Source organism: Hypomesus nipponensis, chromosome 11 (assembly GCF_054491055.1).
Source record: "Hypomesus nipponensis isolate SF chromosome 11, ASM5449105v1, whole genome shotgun sequence".
Lineage (NCBI taxonomy): Eukaryota > Metazoa > Chordata > Actinopteri > Osmeriformes > Osmeridae > Hypomesus > Hypomesus nipponensis.
Window position 1 is genome coordinate 19,860,680 of NC_140371.1, and position 23,035 is coordinate 19,883,714.

The following is a 23,035-nucleotide window of genomic DNA, read 5'->3' on the forward strand; positions in this document are numbered from 1 at the left end:
ATACACTACTGTACACCACACACATACACTACTGTACACCACACACATACACTATTGTACACCACACACACACACACAACATGGCTACGCACACACACACACAACATGACCTACCACACACACAGTACTGTACACCACACACATACACTACTGTACACCACACACACACACAACATGGCTACGCACACACACACACAACATGACCTACCACACACACACACTACTGTACACCACACACATACACTACTGTACACCACACACATACACTACTGTACACCCCAGCTAGTTGCTGGAACAGCTATGTTGCTTCTCTATTATGGCTAAGCAAGCAGAAACACTGAGCATCACACTACTGTCCAATCCTGTTAGTTCCTGGAGGAGCCAAGGTGCTTCCACAGAGTGGTACGTACCTTTGGTTGCTAACAGTTTTTTCTGTTCATAGTCAAACGCCTAGAAGAGAAGGAAAGATCCAGATTCACTTTGACACCAGAACACAGACACAAAAGAAGACACACACATTTATCCAAAGTGACTTCCAAGAGAGAGCTTTACTAAAGTGCATAGGTCACTGATCATAACAACGAGATAGCCCCAAACATTGCGAGCAGCCAAAACATGAAGCCTACATTGTGAAAACCAAATAAGTGCCAAAGGGAAGAACCATAAGAGCATGCATCTAAACAAGTTACAATTAAATAACATACTTTATATATATATATATACTCATACTCATATGTATTTTCATACTACTAATGCGTTCTGTGAGCAGCACGTCCACCCGGCTGTGGATGGCAGCGTGTGCTGAGTGTGGACCCTCATGGTGTGGTACCTGCATGCTGGCAAAGGCAGCCTGAGGGGTCAGGCGGTTCCTCTCTCTCTCGCTCTGCAGCGCTGCTCGCTCGGCCGCCCTCTCGCTGCCCGGGGCTCGCTTATCAGCCACGCCCCCATCTGAGGAACTGCACTCCGCCTCCGACAACAGCCGGTCTGAGCTGGAGACAAAGACAAAGACCAGGACGTAACACACCAGGACGCCTACTGATATGCACTCTCTGATTAGAGTGAGAACCATCCCTTTCGCACAGTTATTTTACATGCAAATGCATTACATGACATTCATGACATTTTAATTTTAATATAGTGTGTTGCATCAAATGCCCCAAATGTTTCGAAAGAACACTCTGGAGAGTGTACAAAAGTATCTTGCTCTCTGTGGGGGCTAGCGGCTCCCCCATGTGGCTGTGTGTGTGTGTGTGTGTGAGTGCAGACACACGTACTGGAGATGGGAGTTCTTGGTCCCCTGCAGAAGCTCCACCGCCTGCCGTTTCCCTGACGACGTCTTACAGGAAGCCAGCATCTGCTTCAGCTCGTTCCCATTGGCTGAGTGAGACGGGCTCCTGGGCATGCCCACTTCAACAAAAGTGTCAGAGTCTGGCAGAGTGAGCAGAGAACACGGCAACAATGCTGTTTGTCAGACCGTTTTTCCCTCTCTCTTGTCTGTGTACCCATCCACGGTCTCATTGTGTCTTTCTAACCATGACATACCTTTTATCATTCGAGGACAAATGCAGACAATTATTCACCTTGAGGAACCGCGCCATGTTATGACAAACCCACAAGTGATGTTACGGCAAAGTAGTTGCTGTTCCGTTTTCATTCTAGGTCCCTGGAACAGTGTGCCTCACTTCTCAAGACGGCGTGTACACAATGCTATGTAACAGATCATTCTGTTCTTCTTATTTATTTAGCCAGTAATACAGCCTGCTCAACCGGAGGTACGTGCGCACGTCTAAGTAAGAAAAAATAAAAAAGGAAAAAATAGAGAGAGTTGGGTGGGTCTCTCCAGTGTAAAATAATATGATGTCAGTCATCCTAATGAAGGTCTCCGGTCTGTTAAAGTGATGACTGTTTCCCCCCCAAGGCCCTCCCTGCTCCATGAGAACCGAGTTGGTTCAAACAGGCTCTAGGCTCCAGGAGGAGGGGGCCAGGGGGAGGAAGCCATGCAGTGACTTTCCGCGCGGGGGGGGAGACCAGCTCTGAAAACACGGCGAAAGCGAGACGCGTGAGAGACTGTGGAGGAGCAGCCATGTACGACGCGTTTGTCTCGCTTCTGAATATCCTTCCGCCGCTAACCTTTGCACTGGTATGAGAGGTTCTGTACCACTGAAATATCCTTCCGCCGCCAAACCTCACGGCTGCACGGCTGTTAGCCTGGTCAGAGTGAGCTGGATTGGACTTTATTAGACTACAGTGTTCTAGTAAGGAAAGAGACACCACGTTTTCCAGTGTGTGACATCAACAAATTCCATAAACCTTTATGTCATCCAATGACTACATGTGGAAGACATTTCCTAACAGTATAATCAGCGTGTGTGTGTGTGTGTGTACCTTCGTCTTGGTTGGACTTGCTGGACATGGGCTCTGAGGGGTTGTGGCCACTGGCCTCCTGGACTGAGTCACACTGGTTTGGGTTTAGGCCTGTGTCTGCCCGCGACGCACTGGATATCCTCCCATACACTGAGCTGGGGTGCTGGAAACACACACGTTAGGGTCTTGTTCACACTCACACACACACACACACACACACACAAACACAAACAAAAAGAGACTGCATTCATGTGCAATGCAATACAGATCATTCAAATGTATTTCCAGGTTGTCATTATGAATGAGAATTTGTTCTCAACTGACCGATCAGGTTAAATAAAAATAAATACAAAAAAGTGTTTTAAACGTGTTTGAGCCAGTATGTCTTCGTGTACAGTATCTATGTGTGTGTGCATGTGTGTGTGTATGGTGAGTGTGTGTGTGTGTGTCATGCATCTACGTCTCTATGGACGTTCACACACCTTCACGTGCCCATTGAGGGTGCAGGGGCCCTTGGTGCAGTCAGGGGCCCCGTTGCTCTGCTGGTCGATGGGGGCCAGGCCTGGCGGAGGGGAGGGGGTGTTGTGGTTGTAGCCCTGCACCCCGGACATCAGGATGCTGCTGAGGGTGGACTGGGCGGCAGGGTGCATCAGCAGAGAAGAGGAGAAAGCTGGGGCGGGAGACAAGGTGTTCAAAAACCTGGATTAACCTACATGAATAACATGTAGCTTCCTGTGGCTTCCTACAGATGAACTATTAACCTTTTCCTCTCGGATGAACGACTAACTCATCACCCTGTCCTATGACACGCCTCATGTTACCGTTTCTACACTCCAAGTCCATCTACCTCTTCCATCTGTGAATGAAAGTCACGGGGCTAAAAGCCACAGGGGTGTCTGTCAGTTCATGAATCAGGTTGTGACTCCCTCTCCAACCCGCCCCGCAGACGGCGGAGGGGCGACTGACCTTGGGAGGCGGACAGTGAGCTGGCCCAGAGGGAGGGCAAGGGAGAGGGGGCGCTGGGGCGACTGACCTTGGGAGGCGGACAGTGAGCTGGCCCAGAGGGAGGGCGAGGGAGAGGGGGCGCTGGGGCGCTGGGGCGACTGACCTTGGGAGGTGGACAGTGAGCTGGCCCAGAGGGAGGGCAAGGGAGAGGGGGCGCTGGGGCGACTGACCTTGGGAGGCGGACAGTGAGCTGGCCCAGAGGGAGAGCAAGGGAGAGGGGGCGCTGGGGCGACTGACCTTGGGAGGCGGACAGTGAGCTGGCCCAGAGGGAGGGCGAGGGAGAGGGGGCGCTGGGGCGACTGACCTTGGGAGGCGGACAGTGAGCTGGCCCAGAGGGAGGGCAAGGGAGAGGGGGCGCTGGGGCGACTGACCTTGGGAGGCGGACAGTGAGCTGGCCCAGAGGGAGGGCGAGGGAGAGGGGGCGCTGGGGCTCTGCAGGGCGCTCCTGGAGGAGTTCAGGCTGTTGAGGACAGAGTTGGGGAGCGGGGAACTGCTGAGGGAGTGGGGCACGGACGCCCCCAGAAGACCTGGAATACAGAAACACACACACACACACACACAAACAAAGACACAGAGACGAGCATAAACGCAGAGAAAATGCACATCCATACAAGCAACCACACAAACACAGAAAAGAAAAGGAATTTGGGCTTGCAGCAACGACAAAAATCCTTCCAGATCTCCCACATCACTTGAGTCTGTAAACACTTTACATGAGCTGCTCTGTTTCCACCCGAGCGCATGAACAAGCGGGGAGAAACAGGTCTGAGGTTTGCAGCAAGGCTCGTTTTGACAGAAATAAGGATGGCTTCCTCTGGCAGGGAGGGCTGTAATCTGGACAAGGGAGGGGATGTGGTCATTCCTGAAGGGAAGTGGACGTCCATATCTTACCCTTGAGCCTCTGGGTCCACCGGATCCAGGATGAGGCTGTCTGAGCGACCCTGTCACTGTGGTCGGCGTTGCAGCCATGCGTACAACTCCTACACATCCACAACTACTTCTCCCATGATTCATAGGGGTCACTGACTTCAAATGATATGGTTGAAGGGGTTTTTCTGGTCCAATTAAAGGACTTCCCCAGTACCACAAGTACAGAATGAGATGTTTGTCCTGAGAAGGACCTCCGATGTGTCCGATCTGTCTTCCTCTGAGAGGGCATACTGACAGATAGCGGTCGTGCCCGAAAGAAACTTACTAACTAGAACTAAAGTAGAGGCTTGGAGTTGTTTTTGAACCAGGCCCCAAAAAACATCAAATAAAAACAAAAAACTCCATTACCCAGACTGCTCAGCCCCAGTCCAGCTGAAGCCAGGATATCCAGGCCGATGAGGGAGGGGGAGGGAGCATTGGTGTGGGACACGGCCGCAGGCGAGAACGAGGAGGTGGAAGAACCGCCGGGGTTCTCCAGACCCAGGAGGAACCTTCTGGCCTCGTACATGTTGACCGCGTTCCTCTCCACGCTCTTCACGATCACAGACTGGGGAAGGGGTACAATGCATGGCAGTACAAGGTCACCAGTTTAGATGTAGAAATCATTGAACCATTCCTATTCAAATACAGATTTTTGTATTTGATAAACCTTTCCATGCTTTGACACAATTATACACAAGTCTCCAGCATTATTACCATAAACAGCTCTTACTAAATAACGTCAAATTAAAACCGCACAAACAGAAATCTTTTGCCGGATCAACCACTAGCCAAGAGGCCAACCCTGCCAAATGGAGTCCAGTCACGATCCCTCCCTCCCTCCCTCCCTCCCTCCCTCCCTCCCTCCCTCCCTCCCTCCCTCCCTCCCTCCCTCCCTCCCTCCCTCCCTCCCTCCCTCCCTCCCTCCCTCCCTCCCTCCCTCCCTCCCTCCCTCCCTCCCTCCCTCCCTCCCTCCCTCCCTCCCTCCCTCCCTCCCTCCCTCCCTCCATGGAGCGGCCAGGAGCCGTGTTTGGACCGGCGCTCTGGGTTGTGGCCTGACACATCATCAAAGCACAGGGGTTTGGGTTAGGCACTGTTTACCCTGCCACTACCCCCACCCCTTCCTCCCTACTCTCACTGTGCCAGTGAGCCCTGAGGCAGGAAGCCGGGCAAACAGCTGGAGAACGCAGCCAGAGAGCCAGGAGGATGGAGCAGGTCTGAGGCCTCACCTTGCTGGGTTGTTTGGGTTTGGGCTTGATGCTGATGAAGACATCCAGCTGCTCCATCAGAGCCGTGGTGTACTGGGCCTCCACCTCGATGTCCTCTTTGATGTCAAACATCAGCACCAGGGGCAGGCAACCCTGTGGGATTCACACACACACACACACACACGTCCTGAAACACACGGATGTGGACTGAAACACACACAGTACACCATTTGGGAAGTTGTCTTTGGAAAACGTTCTCAAAATACTTGGCAGGCGATTGGGTGAACCATCTGTCTATCATGGGCTGACTTCAACCTTGCCTATGGCTGCCGTTCCTCAAGACACTGATTGGTCAACGATTGTGGCTGCAAATCCAGCTGTCTCGCTTGGTTACACAAAAGCACCCCCACACAAACAAGCGTTTAGCAACTTTATTTTCAGCGGGGGTGATGGACAGGGCTACCATTGTGTCTGTAATTAGCTTAGAGTCTTGGTGCAGGCTGGTTCTGACAAGCATTGCTTTAGAGTTTCTAATTTACAGTCTGAGAGACGAGCTAAACAGGGATGTGTGAGAGTCATCGCTGTGTCTCTGCCCTGCCTGCCTGTCTCCTCTGGTCACTTCTTGTGTGTCCCACTTCCACACCGACAAGTCATGTTTACCCAAATGACTTTGGCGTTTTCTAAATATCTCTGTGCCGCCCGCAGACTAGTCCAGCTGCGTCACACTGCGAGAGAAGAATCACTTCGCTTTACATGGCTAGGCGAAGAAAGCAATTACATGACTGGTATTTATAACCCACGTAGATGATTATTTCCCTCAACAATTCCAAGAAAGTGGCCTTGGTCAAGGGCAGCGATACAAGAATGGCCCAAACAACACCGACTAAACAAAAATCATACTTTATGCAACGAGGCCAAACACCAGTCCTAATCATCTAGTCCTTGTTAGGGACACAGCAGTGAAAGAGACGCTTATAGATCAAGAATTAAATGACAGTTTGGTCTTTTTTGGTTTGTTACAGTGTTTTCACGGTCAGTGAGTCTCACCCTGGCCAGCCCAACAGCCAAGGAAGGTCACAAGCACAAACACATGGAATGTTCAAGATGTCCAGTACCAAAACCATCAGACAGCCTTCCCCAATCACCACCACAATACACTCATTTCCCTCATTTCCTCTTCTATGCTCTATAACAAGCTACAGTGTTTCGGCCCCATTTAGTTCTGTCCTCTGGGTTCTAGAGCGGTGGTTTACATTTAGCAGACGCTCTTATCCAGAGCGACCTACCGTAAGTACAGGGACATTTTCCCCGAGTAGGGTGAAGTACCTTGCCCAAGGACAGAACATCATTTTGCATGGCCGGGAACTGAACCAACAACCTTCTGATGAATAGCCCGACTCCCTAACCGCTCAGCCATTTTAGTTTGCTGCAGCGCGCTGAAGTGTCCCCCCTACCATGAGGTGCTGTCGTGCGGAGCAGACTGACTCGATGGTGCCCTGGATGTAGACGGTGGACTTCTTCTGGGGGCTGTTGGGGTCGGGGAATTGGACCTGGGCGCCGGTGCGTTGGGTGATGTGTTTGATGTTGCTGCCGTTGCGGCCCATCATGAAGAGGTGGTGCTGGGGGGCGATGTCCAGGTGGGTGGAGACGGACATGGCCCCGGCCAGGCCGCCTGTCAGGTGCTCCAGCAGGACGGCCGTGCCTCTCTGGAGGAAGACGGACACACGGTGGGCCGTCACACCACACGCCCACAACCAGTCGATTGAATCAAAACAAGTTTTACCTTCAATTATTTATTTATTTCATGTTTTCAAATACAACATATATTTATACAGGTTTTTTATCATTGAGGTTAATCCATTTTTCAAGTGACCGTTACCGCAACGGTGGGGGGTGGGGGGAGACAATGGTTCACAGATTTAAATAAGCTGTTCAAAAGGATACATTCTTCCATTATATTAACATCGACCAACTGTTGAAACTATCCTGCCAATAGCACTGCCAGTTCCTGTACAATCCAGGCACAATCATTCAGTCAGTTACACTAAGATATACAGTCTTTTTTGTGCAACGCCACAAATATTTTTTGTTAGCATTTGCTGACCTTGTCCATTCCTATACAGAAGTTTCCACATTGGATAACCTTACTCTAAATCTCTTCTCACAGACCTCTGCATATCACCAAGGCTGGGAGAATAACTCTCGCAATAAAACTACAAGGTCCAGCAAGCTGATCAGACCATTCAAGAAACCCACAGTGGGTTTGGCAATCTCCCTCCATATTAAAGTGGATCTCTCAACACCCTCCACATAACACACAGGACACACAACCTCACCCTGAGAAAACCCAGCCAACGGCTGACCAGCAACCCTGGACACAATGACCCCCCCTCCCCTCCACTGTCCACACACACACACACAAACACACACACACACACACACACACACACACACACACACACACACACACGGAGCCCTTAACCACAGGCTGTGGGTGGGGCTGGGGGTTGTGTAGTGTAGCAGGCTGGGTGGGGGTCTCGGTGGTTGTGTAGCAGGCTGGGTGGGGGGTCTGAGTGGTTGGTGGTGTGGTGAGAAATGCTGCAGGGTTGGTTTTCGACTGACCACCACCTCTGCATTCAGGACGCCCTGAGGTGGGAGAATGGGAGGCTGATGGAGGGAGGTAAGGAGCTGCATAACAGTGCTCTGTTGTGGGGGTCAGCTAGCGATGATGGATGTTCCACTAGGGAGCAGAACAAGGAGGCCTCTCTGGTCCAGAACCAGGACCACCAAGCCTCAGCAAGGCCAGCCAGATCCTGGCTCCAGGCTCTTGGCTCCAGAGCTGGTCTGGTGAACCTTGAGAGACACTCTGACTCCCCCGGTACCAGACAGGACCAAAGCCCAGAGACGGAGAGAGGAGAGGGAGGAGGGAGAGGAGAGGGAGGAGGGAGAGGAGAGGGAGACAGAGAGGAGAGGGAGGAGGGAGAGGAGAGGAAGAGAGAGAGGAGAGGGAGACAGAGAGGAGAGGGAGGAGAGGAGAAGGAGGAGGAAGAGAGAGGAGAGGAGGAGAGACAGGAGAGGAGAACAGAGAGTAGAGGTGAGGGAGGAGAGATATGAGAGAGAGGAGAGAAAGGAGAGAGAGAAATATAAAGAGAGAAAGGGGGAGAGGGGAGAGAGAAAACTCTCATGCTCATTCAGGATTCCTGTACCCTCAGTCAGGCTGCGGGAGTCGGGGACGCACCTTGACGGCGCTGGCGTTGTTCTGGGAGCCGCGGACCACGGCAGTGGAGCTGTAGAGGCGTCCGGGAGGCTTGAAGGACACGTTCAGGTCGTACGTCTGGGAGATGTGCTGCACGGCGGGCGAGGACGGGTCCGGCTGGGCTGGGAGCTCGAACGATAAGACCAGAGGTAGCAGCTCCTGAGAAACGGACGGAAAGGAAACCAGGAGGAGAGAGAGAGAGACAGACGGAGAGCGAGAGAAGGATAGACGGGGGAGGGGGGGGAGCCAGGGGAGAAAAGGAGTTATACTACCACAATAACACTTTTGTGAAACTGTTATGACTCCAGAAGTAGAAAGTCCTTCAGTCTGCCACAAGGCACAGTCGTCTCCTATGCGATTGACACCGCTCTGCTCCGAGTGAAAACACATGTTTAAAAACAGGGGAGAGGTATCTTTACATAGGCTAGACATGCATGTACGTACGTATCCACACATGGACATAACACGCCTCGGTGCGTGTGTCAGTGGCAGAACATGTTGTGTAAACCTGTCAAACTCAATGAAAGCACAGCTGTCCATTCACAGCGAGTCCAGCGATGCCAGCGTTCTACAGGGAGGGAACAGCCCATTGCCTTGTCACGCTACGGAAACACAGAAGTGTGCACTCCAGTGGAACACGGAGGGTCTGCTTAGAACACTACTGCAGGCCTGGCCTTCAGCAGCCCAGTAGGCTGGCTGGATGGCCTGTTAAGGGGTCATCTGCACGTTCATGGAAACCTAATCAGACATCACAGCTCTGGCATCACCCACACGCTGCTCCGTCCTTTAAACAGAGACGGCGATTTGAGTGAATCAAGCCGTGACTTCAATACCAGGTCATCATTCAAACACAGGGCCCGGAGGGCAGCCTTGCCAAGACGTTTATGCGTACGCACACGAGTGCTCTCATGAAACCCTCGCACACACACACAGTTATCCAAACACACTCCCTTTCTTGGGCAGAGTGCCACAATGGTTTTTGGCCACCAGAGTAGGGCAAGCAGTATGAATTACCCCAACCAAAGAAATGCAGCCCTGATCAGTCCCATATGTGTTTGAGCCTACATTTATATCACGTTTCAGGGCTTGAACTGCAGAGGCAGGGAAATGTAGGTCAGGGAGTATGGAAACAAAGAGAGGACAAACAGTACTGTCTGGTCCAACCAGGGGCAGGAAGGCCAGATGTGTGGGACTACCAGTAAAGCTGACACAAACCTTTCACAAGGCAGGTCTACCTGGCAGGCTTGAGCGCCTCATGTCTCAGTCTAGAGCAGTCATTCCACACCTTTTCCACTTCGCGGCTCACTTGCAAAGCTCCAATATTTTTGCGGACGCCCGACAGATCCGTTCACTTAATTCTGGCTTATCGCACATGTTTAACAACACCAAGGGGGGAGTAATCAAAGAAGACCAAGTGTTGCTGTCCACAGGCCTGGGATCGCTGGTCTGGTGCAGAGACTCTCAAAGGTCTACAGATGATCGCTATGCTGCCCGACTACAAACGGTGCAGCTTTTATTTATGAAACTTACTCGTATTTTGGCCCGTGCTGCCTCCACTCCTGCAGGCTGGCCAGCAATAGACACCTGGAGAGAGCGAGAGAGAGAGAGAGAGAGAGAGAGCGAGAGAGAGAGCGAGAGAGAGAGCGAGAGAGAGAGCGAGAGAGAGAGCGAGAGCGAGAGAGAGCGAGAGCGAGAGAGAGCGAGAGAGAGAGAGCGCGAGAGAGAGCGCGAGAGAGAGAGAGAGAGAGAGAGAGCGCGAGAGAGAGAGAGAGAGAGAGAGAGAGAGAGAGAGAGAGAGAGAGAGAGAGAGAGAGAGAGAGAGAGAGTGAGAGAGAGACATTCAGGACATTAATACATCTAATAGACATTGAATCCCATGTCGAAAAAAAAACATTTATGGCGTGACAAAGGAAGGACATCTTTTTTCCATTTAGCATTTTCATTCTCATATATATATTTTTTTAAATCAAGGCAAAAAAGGAAGAATTTGGGGGGTTCAACATCCTAACAAAAGCTCCTCTGAAGACCTGACCTTACTACCCACTTTCCATTCCGACTAAGAACCTTCAATTAAAATAATCACAGAAACAAAACAAAAAACAGAAATCCTCTAATTGGACAGAGTATCTTGCCAGTGGATCAGTGAATCTCCTCTCCTTCTCCTCCTCCCTTCCTCGGAGGTGACAGCTTGCCAGAGAAGAGAGAGCCTGGCCCTCTGCCCCTCTAACCTGGCCAAGTGTAATGAGCCCCTCACACCAAGTGAAGGCCTCTCCGTGTCTCAGAAACGCTCGTACCAACAAACCTGTAGCGTCCATCTGCTTTGATTCAGTACACCTCCCCTCCCCTCCACAAGCTTACATGCCAATAACATGCAGACACACATGCACACGCACAGACATGATAAATCATACATGAAGTGGCAGCTTGTCCTGAGTGTATGTTCAGGGCATTAGCTCCATACTGTCAGACTGTTTCCGGACCGGGCACCTGGCAGTCTGAACGACAGAAGTCTCTGGCAGCTTGCCTCTCCGTGCAGCAAAGGTAAAAGTTAATTACAGGCGCTTCCTACAGCTCCTCTAGCCGGTCCAGCTCAAACACACCCGCATCCTGAGCGAGAGCCAATCAAAATACCCAAATAAACCCCAGCTCTTCATAGCGATTGGACGGGAGCGAGCGCAGAGCACAGATCACAGGGGAGTGTTGACCAGACAGCTTAAGTGCATCGTGTTATTGTTGTTCAAACTGGATGTGCCTGAACAGGCCTCTAGATAGAGCATTGAGATTGAGAGAGACTCAAGTAAAAACACACCACCAGATTCCCGGCGCATCAGCACCTGAAGGTGTACAGCTGAGGGAGGCTTACTAGAGCCAGGCCACATGCTAGCTACCAGGCCTCCCTGATCACAGCTAGCAACCAGGCCACATGCTAGTTACCAGGCCTCCCTGGTCACAGCTAGCTACCAGGCCACATGCTAGCTACCAGGCCTCCCTGATCACAGCTAGCCACCAGGCCACATGCTAGCTACCAGGCCTCCCTGGTCACAGCTAGCCACCAGGCCACATGCTAGCTACCAGGCCTCCGTGGTCACAGCTAGCTACCAGGCCTCCCTGGTCACAGCTAGCTACCAGGCCATATGCTAGCTACCAGGCCTCCCTGGTCACAGCTAGCTACCAGGCCTCCCTGGTCTACACCCACCTGGTTGCTCTTCTCCGCCTGGTTGTTACGGTTGGAGTCTGGGAAGTGGATGTGGCAGCCTGTCTCCTCCATCACCTTCTTGATGTTGTTGCCCCCCTTCCCGATGACGTGGGAGTGCTCTGTGTGGGACACGTCCATCTTCAGGGTGACACGGTTACTCTGCCGGGCGGAGGGTGGACGGAGGGGAGGGGGAGGGTGAGGGTGGGGAGGACAGGGGGAGAACATTGTTTGTGTTAGCGTGACCTGCTGGTTGCATCAGAATCTCAGTCACTGTCGTTTCAAGACTACATAGAGACGGAACTCTCCAGTTCACGTTTAAGATGTCTGTTCTCTATGGCCAGGGTCACCCATGGCAGCATCCCAACCCGGGCAGCACAAGGCCAACACCCCCCCCTCCCCTACACCCCATCTAGAATGGCATGAAGAACATAACCAACACTAATAAAACATAAACTCTTTCAGATGGACAATTACAGGAGAAGGAGAAGCAGATTATCTGGCAGAGGTAGTGTTGTACTTATACAATAATTACAATAATGTAAAAAAATATATAAATCAAATAAGAACACAACTACAGTTCCTGGTTGTAATTATTTTACAACAAACCTCGTGCCTTGTGTGAGACTGAGCGTTTGCATAAAAACCCACTTAGAGGCTGCTGTAATGCACACATTTTAAAGAAAACAAACACATGCGGTGTTGCCATGGAGACAAAGTCCACATGCTATCAAAAACAGAGCATACTCAGCACATGAACCCTAGCTGACCTGCTGACCACACTAGAGCAATCTGTCATCAGGGGAGAGAGAGGGAGAGGAAGACTTTAGCCAATGAGTGAGGGTCAATTGAATTCCATGGCATTCGTTGGACCTGACAGACCATGTAATGACACACCCACCTTGGTGTCCAGGACCGACATGATCCTGTCTTTGGCTTCCCTCACATTGTCTCTCTTTCCACACACCTTGATGTGGGGGTCTTCGGGGAGAGGGAGAGGACGAAGGGGTGGGATGGAGGGATGAGGAGAGAGACAGATCATCAATGACACCGCAAGACATTGTAATGAAAAGACTAAACTAAAAATGCTCAACATTGCACTTTTATAATGCCACACAAATACAGAAGAAACCCCCCCCCCCCAATATGTTTAAGACGATACTCGTCACTTTGACACAGTACTGTACATATCTCCAGTGCTCCGCCCGCTGTGCTAATGCCAGCGTCTGTGTGGCGCTAGCCGGAGATTACTAGACAACTGGTTCAGCTGAGGTCCACCCCCTGCAGGACCAGCCCTCCCCTTGCCTGGACTAGAGCACAGGAAGTCAGCTAAGCTTCTTCCAGGAACAACCCCTCCACACTAACAAACACAAAGACAAGGAAACAATAGGTCCTTTATGTATCTTTGACCGGAGATGAGCAAAATCAAACAATTGTCCTGTGTTTCAAAGCACAAACTCTTCAGCCACACCACTTCAAAGATCCAATGACACAAAGCAAACAGAGGCAGAGAGGGAGGCAGAGAGAAGGAGAGGCAAAGAGAGAGGCAGAGAGAAGGAGGCAGAGAGGCAGAGAGAAGGAGACAGAGAGAGAGGCAGAGAGAGAGAGAGGCAGAGAGGAGAGAGAAAGAGGCAGAGAGAGACAGAGAGACTGCAGACGTGAACAGCCAAAACATGATGTGATCCGGGCCTGGTCTCTGGTGCTCCCTGCAGGCAGGACCCCGGGGCCTGCTGAGCTCAGGAATGCCGGAGCCGGGAAGTGTTTAGGATCCCGGCGCTCCAAGTTTAACAAGCTGAAGGGGGATTGTGGGAGGCAGGCGCTGTGAGAGAGCGTCGTGGGACTGGAGTGGACTGACCGCCAAGAGACGAGATCACACGAGGGCGGACAAACACGAGTGAGACGGAGGGAGCTAAACAAAAACACGGCCGTAACCTGCTCACATACACTCGGAGTCGAGATCACAGGAGGGAGTGGGTTCTGTCAGAGACGGCAAAACAAAGAAGCACAGGAGAGAAACCCTCACAGGACCTGTTCCTGAAAGCTGACCAAACATTCTGCTGTTACTCGACAAGGGCCTCACTCCCCCCCCCCACCGCCTCAGCAGCAGCCAGCCAGTAGAGGGCGCTGTGGCTCTCCAACGCCCTCCCCCAAACACCAGGCTGCACATCTGGAAACCGTTAGGTTAGGCTAAACGAGAGTTGCAGTTTGTGTGATGTTGAACACCCTCGCATTCCGGGAGTGAGGTGTGCTGGTAGTGCTCATGAGACCGATTGTGGAAATCGAAAATGTTAAATGTACACCTTCTGTTTTGTTTGGGCATAGGCAACACCTGTGAAAGCAAACAAAAACAAATGGTGCAGTTGCAGCTGTGATGAAGGGAGAGCGTGTGTGCGAGTGTACGAGTGTGTGTGTGTGGGGGTGTCCCCTGGCTCTGCTGGGTGAGATCACCTTCCCTCTTAGGATTACCGAAGAAGACCTGGTCAACGACTGCTGGCTTTTCAGATGGCTGAGCGCTTAGGGAATCGGGCTATTAATCAGAAGGTGGCCGGTTTGATTCCTGGCCGTGCCAAATTCCGTTGTGTCCTTGGGCAAGGCACTTCACCCTACTTGCATCAGGGGGGAATGTCCCTGTACTTACTGTAAGTCGCTCTGGATAAGAGCGTCTGCTAAATGACTAAATGTAATGTAAATTAACAGCCTTCAGTGAACTTCGGTTTCTGTCCTGGGCCCAGGCTAAGAACATGCTTGTATGTATTTGGAATTTATGAATACCTGCTATTACCAGGGCTTGTGGTCTAGATGCTGGGCTTGTAGGGACCCACTTTGAATATTCAATCATGGGGATGTATTTGTAGATCAGTCTGGTAAGACAAGCTTGTCAACTTCTGGGTATGGTTCAGGAAGTTGCATAATGCTGTTGGATTCCACATCTGGCTGGGGGAAGAGCACAGGCATCCCCCTTCAGGACAACAGAAAGAGGCATGTCGAAACGCCGACCCCCCCGGAAGAGCTTTAAATAGCCGTGCTAATGTTTTATTGGCACCAGAGCTCAGCTCTGTACATGCTTAGCCCATTACAGTTCCCTCCCTTCCCCGCCCCCCCTCCATAAAAGCGCCTTGCAGATTGGTGCACATTCCCTGCCCAGATGAAATAACAGAACAGAGAGAGAGAAAAGACAAGCACATTCATATAAAAAAAACACACACAAAAAACGTTTTAATCAAGTGAAGCTGGTACCACCTTGAGACATCTCCCATGCTCTGAAATGTTTCCACAGAGTTAAAACAACACTGAGCCTAATTCATTTGACTGACTGACTGGGAAAACAAACAACTATTGTGAGTAGTTAAATTTAAGTGGTTTATCTGAAGGTATCTTTTCCAAACAAATGGAATGACTTGCAAGCAATGTCCTAAACTGCACTTCCATGAAGGGGTCAGTGGAGTTCCTGTGTAGGACCGAGATAAGTTTATGAAAAATGGCTTCGTAGACAGGACATCTCAACAGGGAGAAGGAAGCCGTCTGAACTAGGGAAACGATCGTAGAGATGTTCAGCTCAGCTGCTGTGGAGCAGTGTCTACATGGGAAGATGAACTCAGAAGACCTCAGAACAAGGACCTTTGGATGTGCATTTCAGGTACTACCATCTTGAACCACGGTTTTAATGACTTATTATCAATGATCGAAAAATGGCTAAGCTAGATATTGCATTTGAAGATGACCCTCACCTTTTTTGGACTTGGCTCCGATCTTCAGTTTGGAAGGCCAGGCTATCTGTGTTGTGGTCTCATCCATCACCTGTAACATACGTATGTGCACTCTCATCAGAAGGTCACACAGTCACAGTAACTATCATAGTTTACAAAATCCAGTGTTCGCTTGCCAACTTTAAACCATAAATAAAATAAACAAGTTATATTATTATATTAGAAACATGGACAAGCTTTAAAACAAGGATTTAGAGAACATTTGATAGTAAAGATTCCTACACAAGCTTAACACACAGGTGCCATTGTACGCATGTAAAAGACAAACCCAAATCCAACCACACATGGAATACTATAAAATAAATGTTGGCAGGCTATTTTCACAAGCCAGGGGTGAAAGTAGTTGGAAACTAGTCAAAACTGTGGACAATGGCTCATTGCTTTGACTAGCAAACTTGCCATGCTGTCTTTGGAGAGAATCTAACACTTCATGAGAGATAAGACATTAGCACAGTCAACTAAAGATACGTCTTACAGAGAGCTGGAAAAACCCTGAAGGAACAGATCCAGCTGCATTTCATACAGGTGATACACGGAGTTGTGAAAATAAAAAGCAGTTTGCCAGTCAGGATCCATCGAAGACATAACCCTCTGCTGGAGCCTGGGTGAAACTGCCTGGAGACAATACCACACTACATTTTCTAAAACCCGCTTATAAAAACGGGGCTGAGTGCTGCTGAACACGTGAAAAGTGTCGGCTGCAATCTACGTGAGAGAGCCCTGATAACCCTTCCCTCCTAACTAGGGGCACATGCAGGGATCTGGGGGAGAGAGAGGGAGAGAGACACAGAGAGAGAGAGAGACACAGACAGAGAGAGACACAGAGAGAAAGAGACACAGAGAGAGAGAGAGAGAGAGAGAGAGAGAGAGAGAGAGAGAGAGAGAAAGAGACACAGAGAGAGACAGAGAGACAGAGGGAGAGAGACACAGAGAGAGAGAGACAGAGAAAGACAGAGAGAGAGAGAGAGAGAGACAGAGACAGAGACAGAGAGAGAGAGAGAGAGAGAGAGAGAGAGAGAGAGAGAGAGAGAGAGAGAGAGAGAGAGAGAGAGAGAGAGAGAGAGAGAGAGAGAGAGAGAGAGAGAGAGAGAGAGACACAAAGAGAGAGATAGATGGAGGGGGGTAGTGGTCCGTGACATGGTGTGTTATTATGGGGTTCTCCCATTCCACTGAGAATCACGAGGCCCACGCACCTTCAGCTCACTTCCTCAACACGGACCAATCACGGATCACACACACACACAGGGATCAAACAGCTCAGGCTTGAGAAACGAGCATCTGCTTTGCCTTACAGACCTGCTGACTGGCGGCTTGCGTAGAGACATAAAAAAAACCTCCATCTATTCTATCCCTCCATCATTGTGAAAACAGACAGATCGTTCCTTGTCCTTCAATTTCCTTGTTTTCATAAAAGGTCCCGTTTGTGCTTGTTTGCATTCACGTGTTCCAGGGGTTAGGGTAAAGGGAGGCGGGGGCGGAAGGAATGGGATTCGGCTGTTTTCTGGTCACGCACGTGAGTGAGCATAGCCGGTCCCTCTCTGTTCCAGGGTTCTCCTGCCCCGGGGGCCTTCTCCTCAGGGTTCTCCTGCCCCGGGGGCCTTCTCCTCAGGGTTCTCCTGCTCCGGGGGCCTTCTCCTCAGGGTTCTCCTGCCCCGGGGGCCTTCTCCTCAGGGTTCTCCTGCTCCGGGGGCCTTCTCCTCAGGGTTCTCCTGCCCCGGGGGCCTTCTCCTCAGGGTTCTCCTGCCCCGGGGGCCTTCTCCTCAGGGTTCTCCTGCTCCGGGGGCCTTCTCCTCAGGGTTCTCCTGCCCCGGGGGCCTTCTCCTCAGGGTTCTCCTGCCCCGGGGGCCTTCTCCTCAGGGTTCTCCTGCTCCGGGGGCCTTCTCCTCAGGGTTCCTCACGAGGTGCCGGCGGTTCCGCAAGGACGCCCCAAAAACTCACGAAAGAAACATGTTGCGGAGGGCTGAGAAATCAGTTCCTATAGATACAACATGTAAATAACACGCTTCTTATCAGTGCGGTTGACTGGCCTTATCTGTTTATCATGTACAATCCCTTATTCTTCACAGTACAGTCACAGTAAAGACTCGGCTGGTGGTCAGCATATTTGCCAGGGTGCAGGAGTATTTGACACGCCACTCTCTACAGAGACTGAATCCGGCTGCACCAGGATAAGTCACTGGGGTGCGCTACGGTATATAAAACGACACAAAAAAATAAATAAAAGAAACAGCTATCGCTCCATAAAAGAAAACAAGCCATACTCGTGTGGGACGCTGGCAGCTCATAAATTACAAAGGAAACATCTGAAATGGGCCATGTGGTGAGGAAGTGCCGGGCCTGTTCTGTGAGGCCTCCTTCTGACTGGTCCTGACAGGTTTTCCAGCGTCAGTTTCCAGCACCTGTAACCCAGGTTCAGATAAACCATCCATGCTGCTTCCCTCTTGCCCCTGTGGTAGAAGCACTCCTAAAGCCCGCCATGATGGTTGAGTGGACCTTCAGGCCTCACTGAGTTTCTCAAACATACCATAATCACATGCTGGGATCACAAGCGAATATGAAACGTCCAGACCATAGACTTGGAAAGTGTGACTGTGCTGTGTGCTGAATTGTGGGGTTCGGTCATCTATTTCTTAATCAAAACCTACTGCAGATTTTGGGAGGGTGGGTACGCAGAACTGGTGCAGATGTCGAGATCTGGACTAAAGTAATACTGACTTAACATATCCGAAATATCAAAACAATGTTATGCTTTGAAAATGTAGTTAGGCTTTCTTACTAGGAGACTGTATATACCGGGAACTGTTATGTCTCTGCATTCTTCGCTAAGTCTCATAAAACAAATGTACTTCTGCGCTGTGCCAACTAAAAAGTGTTTTCACAAAATAAAACATACCAGAAACAAATGTGCTGCCTTTTTCCGTCTTTCGCTAAAGACCTTGGCCTGTGTAGGTTGTCTGAGGCATTATCTTCCCCTAATAGCTGGAGAGAAGGCTGCCAAACAGCTAGTCTCAGCATCTCCACTGGCTTGGGACACTGTACCGATTCAGGGCAACACAACATGAGACGGCTGAGGAAAGATCCGTCTTTTTAGGTTAGACCACAAAAAAATTTAATCACATTTTCTATCCGGAGAACAACTGTGGATAAAATGGTTTGAATGCACGTTCAAAAGGCAACGTCTGATTTGTCGTTTTTTTTTTGCTTTTTCTTTCTGAGCTACAGTATTCCTCTCCCACTGTCGGTCACATTCCAGCTGTCGTCAGAGGAAGTTCTGCCCCCATGTAGACACCTATCAGGTCACATGAAACTCCCATCAACTGCTTATATAAATACAATTAAAAAAAGAAAAGTGATTTTTCTAAAACATTTTGTTCCCCGTTGTAGCTGAGGAATTCCTGCCCAACCCTTAGCTCCCCTTCCTCCTTCCCTCCCTTACCTCCCCAATTTTATCAGTCTCATGGGTCAAAAATGGTCGTTTCTGCTTTTTGTCACTGAAAAAAAAAAGTTCACCTTGACGATAATGATTTTGTCCCGGAAAAGAAATTAAACTCCAGCTTTAAGTCTCCGCGGTGCTCTTAACCCCACCCTAGTTAAACCAGAGTGATTGATGAGCAATTTTCATATTATTACTATATTTTAAAACAACTTAGGAGTCCTTCCAGGAAAAGATGAGGAATACGAGACAGAGTGAGATATTCAGAAAGGCTAACCCTAACCGCCATCATGTGAACAAGGTGCAGCTAACTTGACCAGAGTGATTGTGTCTCGTTGAGACCATTAAGAAACCCTGTCTCACTGAATAATGACCGTGTCTGAAAGGTATCGAAACACAGCTAATACAAAGCAGAGCAGGGCCTTGTTAAATAAACGCAAAATGATGAAGATTGGAATGAAAATGACAACCATGTTTACTTAGGTAAATGCAAGTCCCAATTTTACGGCCCATTCACTTTCTTTGCCGTAGTTTTGATATTTTCTCTATAGGGTTTTGTTCTGGGGAAGCTGGTTTCCTGTCCGTAGATGCTTTTCTTGGCGAGGCTGAGCAGATGGGAGTGATTCCTGACAGACCACACACCATTTTAAGAGTGGATGGCGTTTATTTTTATGATGGGGCCAGAAAAGACCTCTCAAATGGCTCAGATACCTGCACAAATCAGGTTAACTATACATTTAACGTTCCTTGCTTTCTTTTCCTGGCCAACATAAGTTCTGGATGAAAATAAAAAGCTTGTGTCTGTGATTGTGTTCAACTTCAGAACGTAACTTTGATGGAAGGATGGGATCTTTGGGGGAAGTTCACTTGCGTAGGTAGAATCCGTAACTCGAATCGAACAGGATGTCATTAGGGATCTCATGAAAAACTGCATATGTTCTCCATGCACGTGTGTGTCTGTGTGTGCGTGTGTGTGTGTGTGCGCACGTGTGTTTGTGTGTGTGGCACAACCACAGTCAACATGGGTGCAACAGGGCCCACTTCCTGCCTTGTTGTACACTGATGCAGATGTTGATTCAGCTGGAGTGTGTGTGTGTGTGTGTTTGTAAGTGTTCATGCACACATGTATACTAGAGAAGACAGACAGGGTTTAGAGGTGTGTGTGTGTGTGTGTGTGTGTGGAGAACAGGGCCTGTCAGAAGAGGGTCACAGTCAGCACCCCTGAGACTGTTTGCGTCGACTGAGTGCAGGTTAACAGCCCCGGTGCTAAACCTCTCCTGCTCCATGACATCTGGGCTGACACCTCTTCCTCAGGCCAGGATAAACCGTTCCACAGCAGAGTCGGCCAGGGAACAAAGAAAGCACAGCACAAAACATGCTACTGTTCAAGTGGAGATCTGAGACAGGCATTATGAAGCTAAATCACACTAAACACGACATACAATCACATCTCCGAGAAGTGTGTGTTGCCCATAATTGACCCTGACATGGTGAGTCGACGAATGCACTTGATATTCGAACGACAAAAGCACCTAACTCTCTATGGTAACCGTAACCATCGACAGCTTCGACCGCACCACAAACATCTTCCAACCTCAATATAATCCTCCACTTCAGCAGCATTTCACTGTTAATGGATACAGAACTGAACATAATTTAGTTGTTTTTTATTGTATTTTGTTGTTTTTTTTACCCTGTCTTGAAACCAAACTATAAGGCAATTCTGTGCTCCTAAAATGATGAAGTCCAAACCTCCTGGCTCACAATCAGCCTGCACTGGAGCTCATGCATCACGCTGGCGTTTACAGAACCGCAGCCTGGAGATGGCAGCGGGCAGGGAAGAGACTGGCTCAGCCTTCAAAAGCTTCAGACTAAAGGCTTCCCCTAACCCTCTGTGGGCTGGTATAGTCCACGGGCCCAAATCCTCACAGACCTTCCAGCACTCTGACACTCCCAACGGGTTATGTGATCACCAGCATGTTAGTCCAACTGTACATCATCCAACAGTCTGAAGGTTCATCAGCAAGCAGCTTCAACTAGTGTATAGTGTAACAGGAAACATTTCTAAGCATCCCGGGGAGTCTTATATACAAGGGCTTCTTAACGTGATAAACAAACTGGGTAACTGATCGAGACGTAAACAAGTGTAAACAGGGAAGGAGAGAAAGCTAATGATTATGTGTGAGAGAGGAAGATGGCTAAAACAACTGAAGGGAAGAGAGAGAGAGAGAGACGAGGAGAAGTTGAGTAAATGGAAGACAAACAGACAGTGACTAAGACAGAGAGAGACAGAGAGAGAGACAGAGAGATGGAGAGAGAAAGAGAGAGAAGGAGACTGAGACAAGGAGAAGTTGAGTGAATGGAAGACAAACAGACAGTGACTAAGAGAGAGAGAGAGAGAGAGAGACAGACAGAGAGAGAGAGAGACAGACAGACAGAGAGCAACCACAGACAGAGTTCGTGAGTGTCTGTCCTGTGTTGTTCTTCTCTTAGTGAACTGTTGAACTCCCAAATGCTCATTTTCCCGAAACTGTTTTCACTCTTACTTAAGGCCGTAACTGAGTGTGTGTGTGTGTGTGTGTGTGTGTGTGAGTTTGCTAGAGAGCGAGAGAGAAGGAAACAGAGAGGCATGTAGGAATAACAGAGAGTTTATGTGCGTGCATTTGTGTGACATATTAGTGTTAGCATAGCCTTAATGTGTGTGGTATAAAGGGTGTGTTTGAGGTTAGGAAATGGGCCAAGTAAGAGTTTCCATTTTCAACAACTTCAAACACTCCACACCTCATACATTTTCCTTACATGAATGTCTTCCAGATCTCTCCATAACACTTATTTTTATGACATTAATTGGGTCTGTGTGAGGGTTATGCTATCAAACCACCAAGAACAAAAACTGTACAATCCAGTTGACCACCATTTTTTCCCAGCCATACCTTACCAGCCAAACAAATGTTAAATAATTGCCCATGTAACTTTGTGACAACAAACACCCTTTGAAAATCCATTCAAGTTTTTAAAAAGGGCTATTTATTATGTTAGTCCATGCCTTTGAGAGGACATCATTAACCACCAGATATGCTTTACCAAAGGGTGCTGCATTAGAAGTTAATATTGTTGTTTGTGCTTCTGTTGTTTTTGCTCAAAACTGTAGTGAAAAGTAGAGACAAAACGTGTCTAGAATTCATGGTGAATCATTGAGAAGAATGGATGGCGCCTGGTTTGCATTTCTTGTTTTTTGTGAGTGGCTACAGGGACATTTAAACTGCCTCCCTCCTCTGACATTTAACTTGACTGAACTCCCAACCCAAAATAGGAAACAGACAAAGAAGAAGGCTAAAATAAACCACTGTCCATCATGTTGTTCATTAGACCCCATTATCTTCCTCAGAGGCGCAGAGGAAACTGGGTTTTAAACAGGAGCAAGTGAACAAAAACACTGATCTGTTCTTTGCGTCAAGACTGGAGGTTTCCACATAATCGGCACAAATACGCACACACGTCTTTGACGAAGACCTGGTTCGACGGGAGAACTCGAGGAGAAAACAACCTTTGGTTTGACGTCGTTAGATGTACAGCGATCGCGCCGCGGCTTACTGAATGGCGGGACTTTGAAAGAAAACTCTGAGGATAAGGTGAAGCAGATGAGGTGAGTTGTGAGAGGAAGTCCCTGGCCTGCAGCAGGTGCTGCTTAATAACCACAGGATGGACTCCATTCATTTCCCTCGCACGGTCAAAAGCTAATCAAGCACATAATCAGATTCTGGACCTCGTCTGAATGTTTCATTCCACAGTCAGAACCTCGCTGGAAAAACACCCGACACCTGCATCTTTTCCTGTGGATAAACTGCCCTCTGCATGACTGGAACTGGACCCAACCACAACCTGTAAGTAGACCAGAGA

At 49.4% G+C, this 23,035-nt stretch overlaps 1 protein-coding gene across 3 annotated transcripts in view; it reads right to left on the reverse strand.

The window, feature by feature from the left end:
- Positions 1–23,035, reverse strand: part of LOC146268576 (protein bicaudal C homolog 1-B-like) — a 43,187-nt gene that overhangs the window by 6,952 nt on the left and 13,200 nt on the right. For all 3 annotated transcript variants that reach the window (XM_084710032.1, XM_084710033.1, XM_084710031.1), the window contains exons 3-16: positions 15,664–15,733; positions 12,837–12,916; positions 11,939–12,097; positions 10,273–10,326; positions 8,725–8,901; positions 6,941–7,192; positions 5,508–5,639; positions 4,648–4,846; positions 3,741–3,896; positions 2,847–3,034; positions 2,386–2,527; positions 1,275–1,428; positions 830–989; positions 411–450 (exon numbers count right to left, since the gene is read on the reverse strand). In XM_084710032.1, coding sequence (XP_084566158.1) covers positions 411–450; positions 830–989; positions 1,275–1,428; positions 2,386–2,527; positions 2,847–3,034; positions 3,741–3,896; positions 4,648–4,846; positions 5,508–5,639; positions 6,941–7,192; positions 8,725–8,901; positions 10,273–10,326; positions 11,939–12,097; positions 12,837–12,916; positions 15,664–15,733 — 1,963 coding nt within the window. The remainder of the gene's footprint in view (positions 1–410; positions 451–829; positions 990–1,274; positions 1,429–2,385; positions 2,528–2,846; positions 3,035–3,740; positions 3,897–4,647; positions 4,847–5,507; positions 5,640–6,940; positions 7,193–8,724; positions 8,902–10,272; positions 10,327–11,938; positions 12,098–12,836; positions 12,917–15,663; positions 15,734–23,035) is intronic.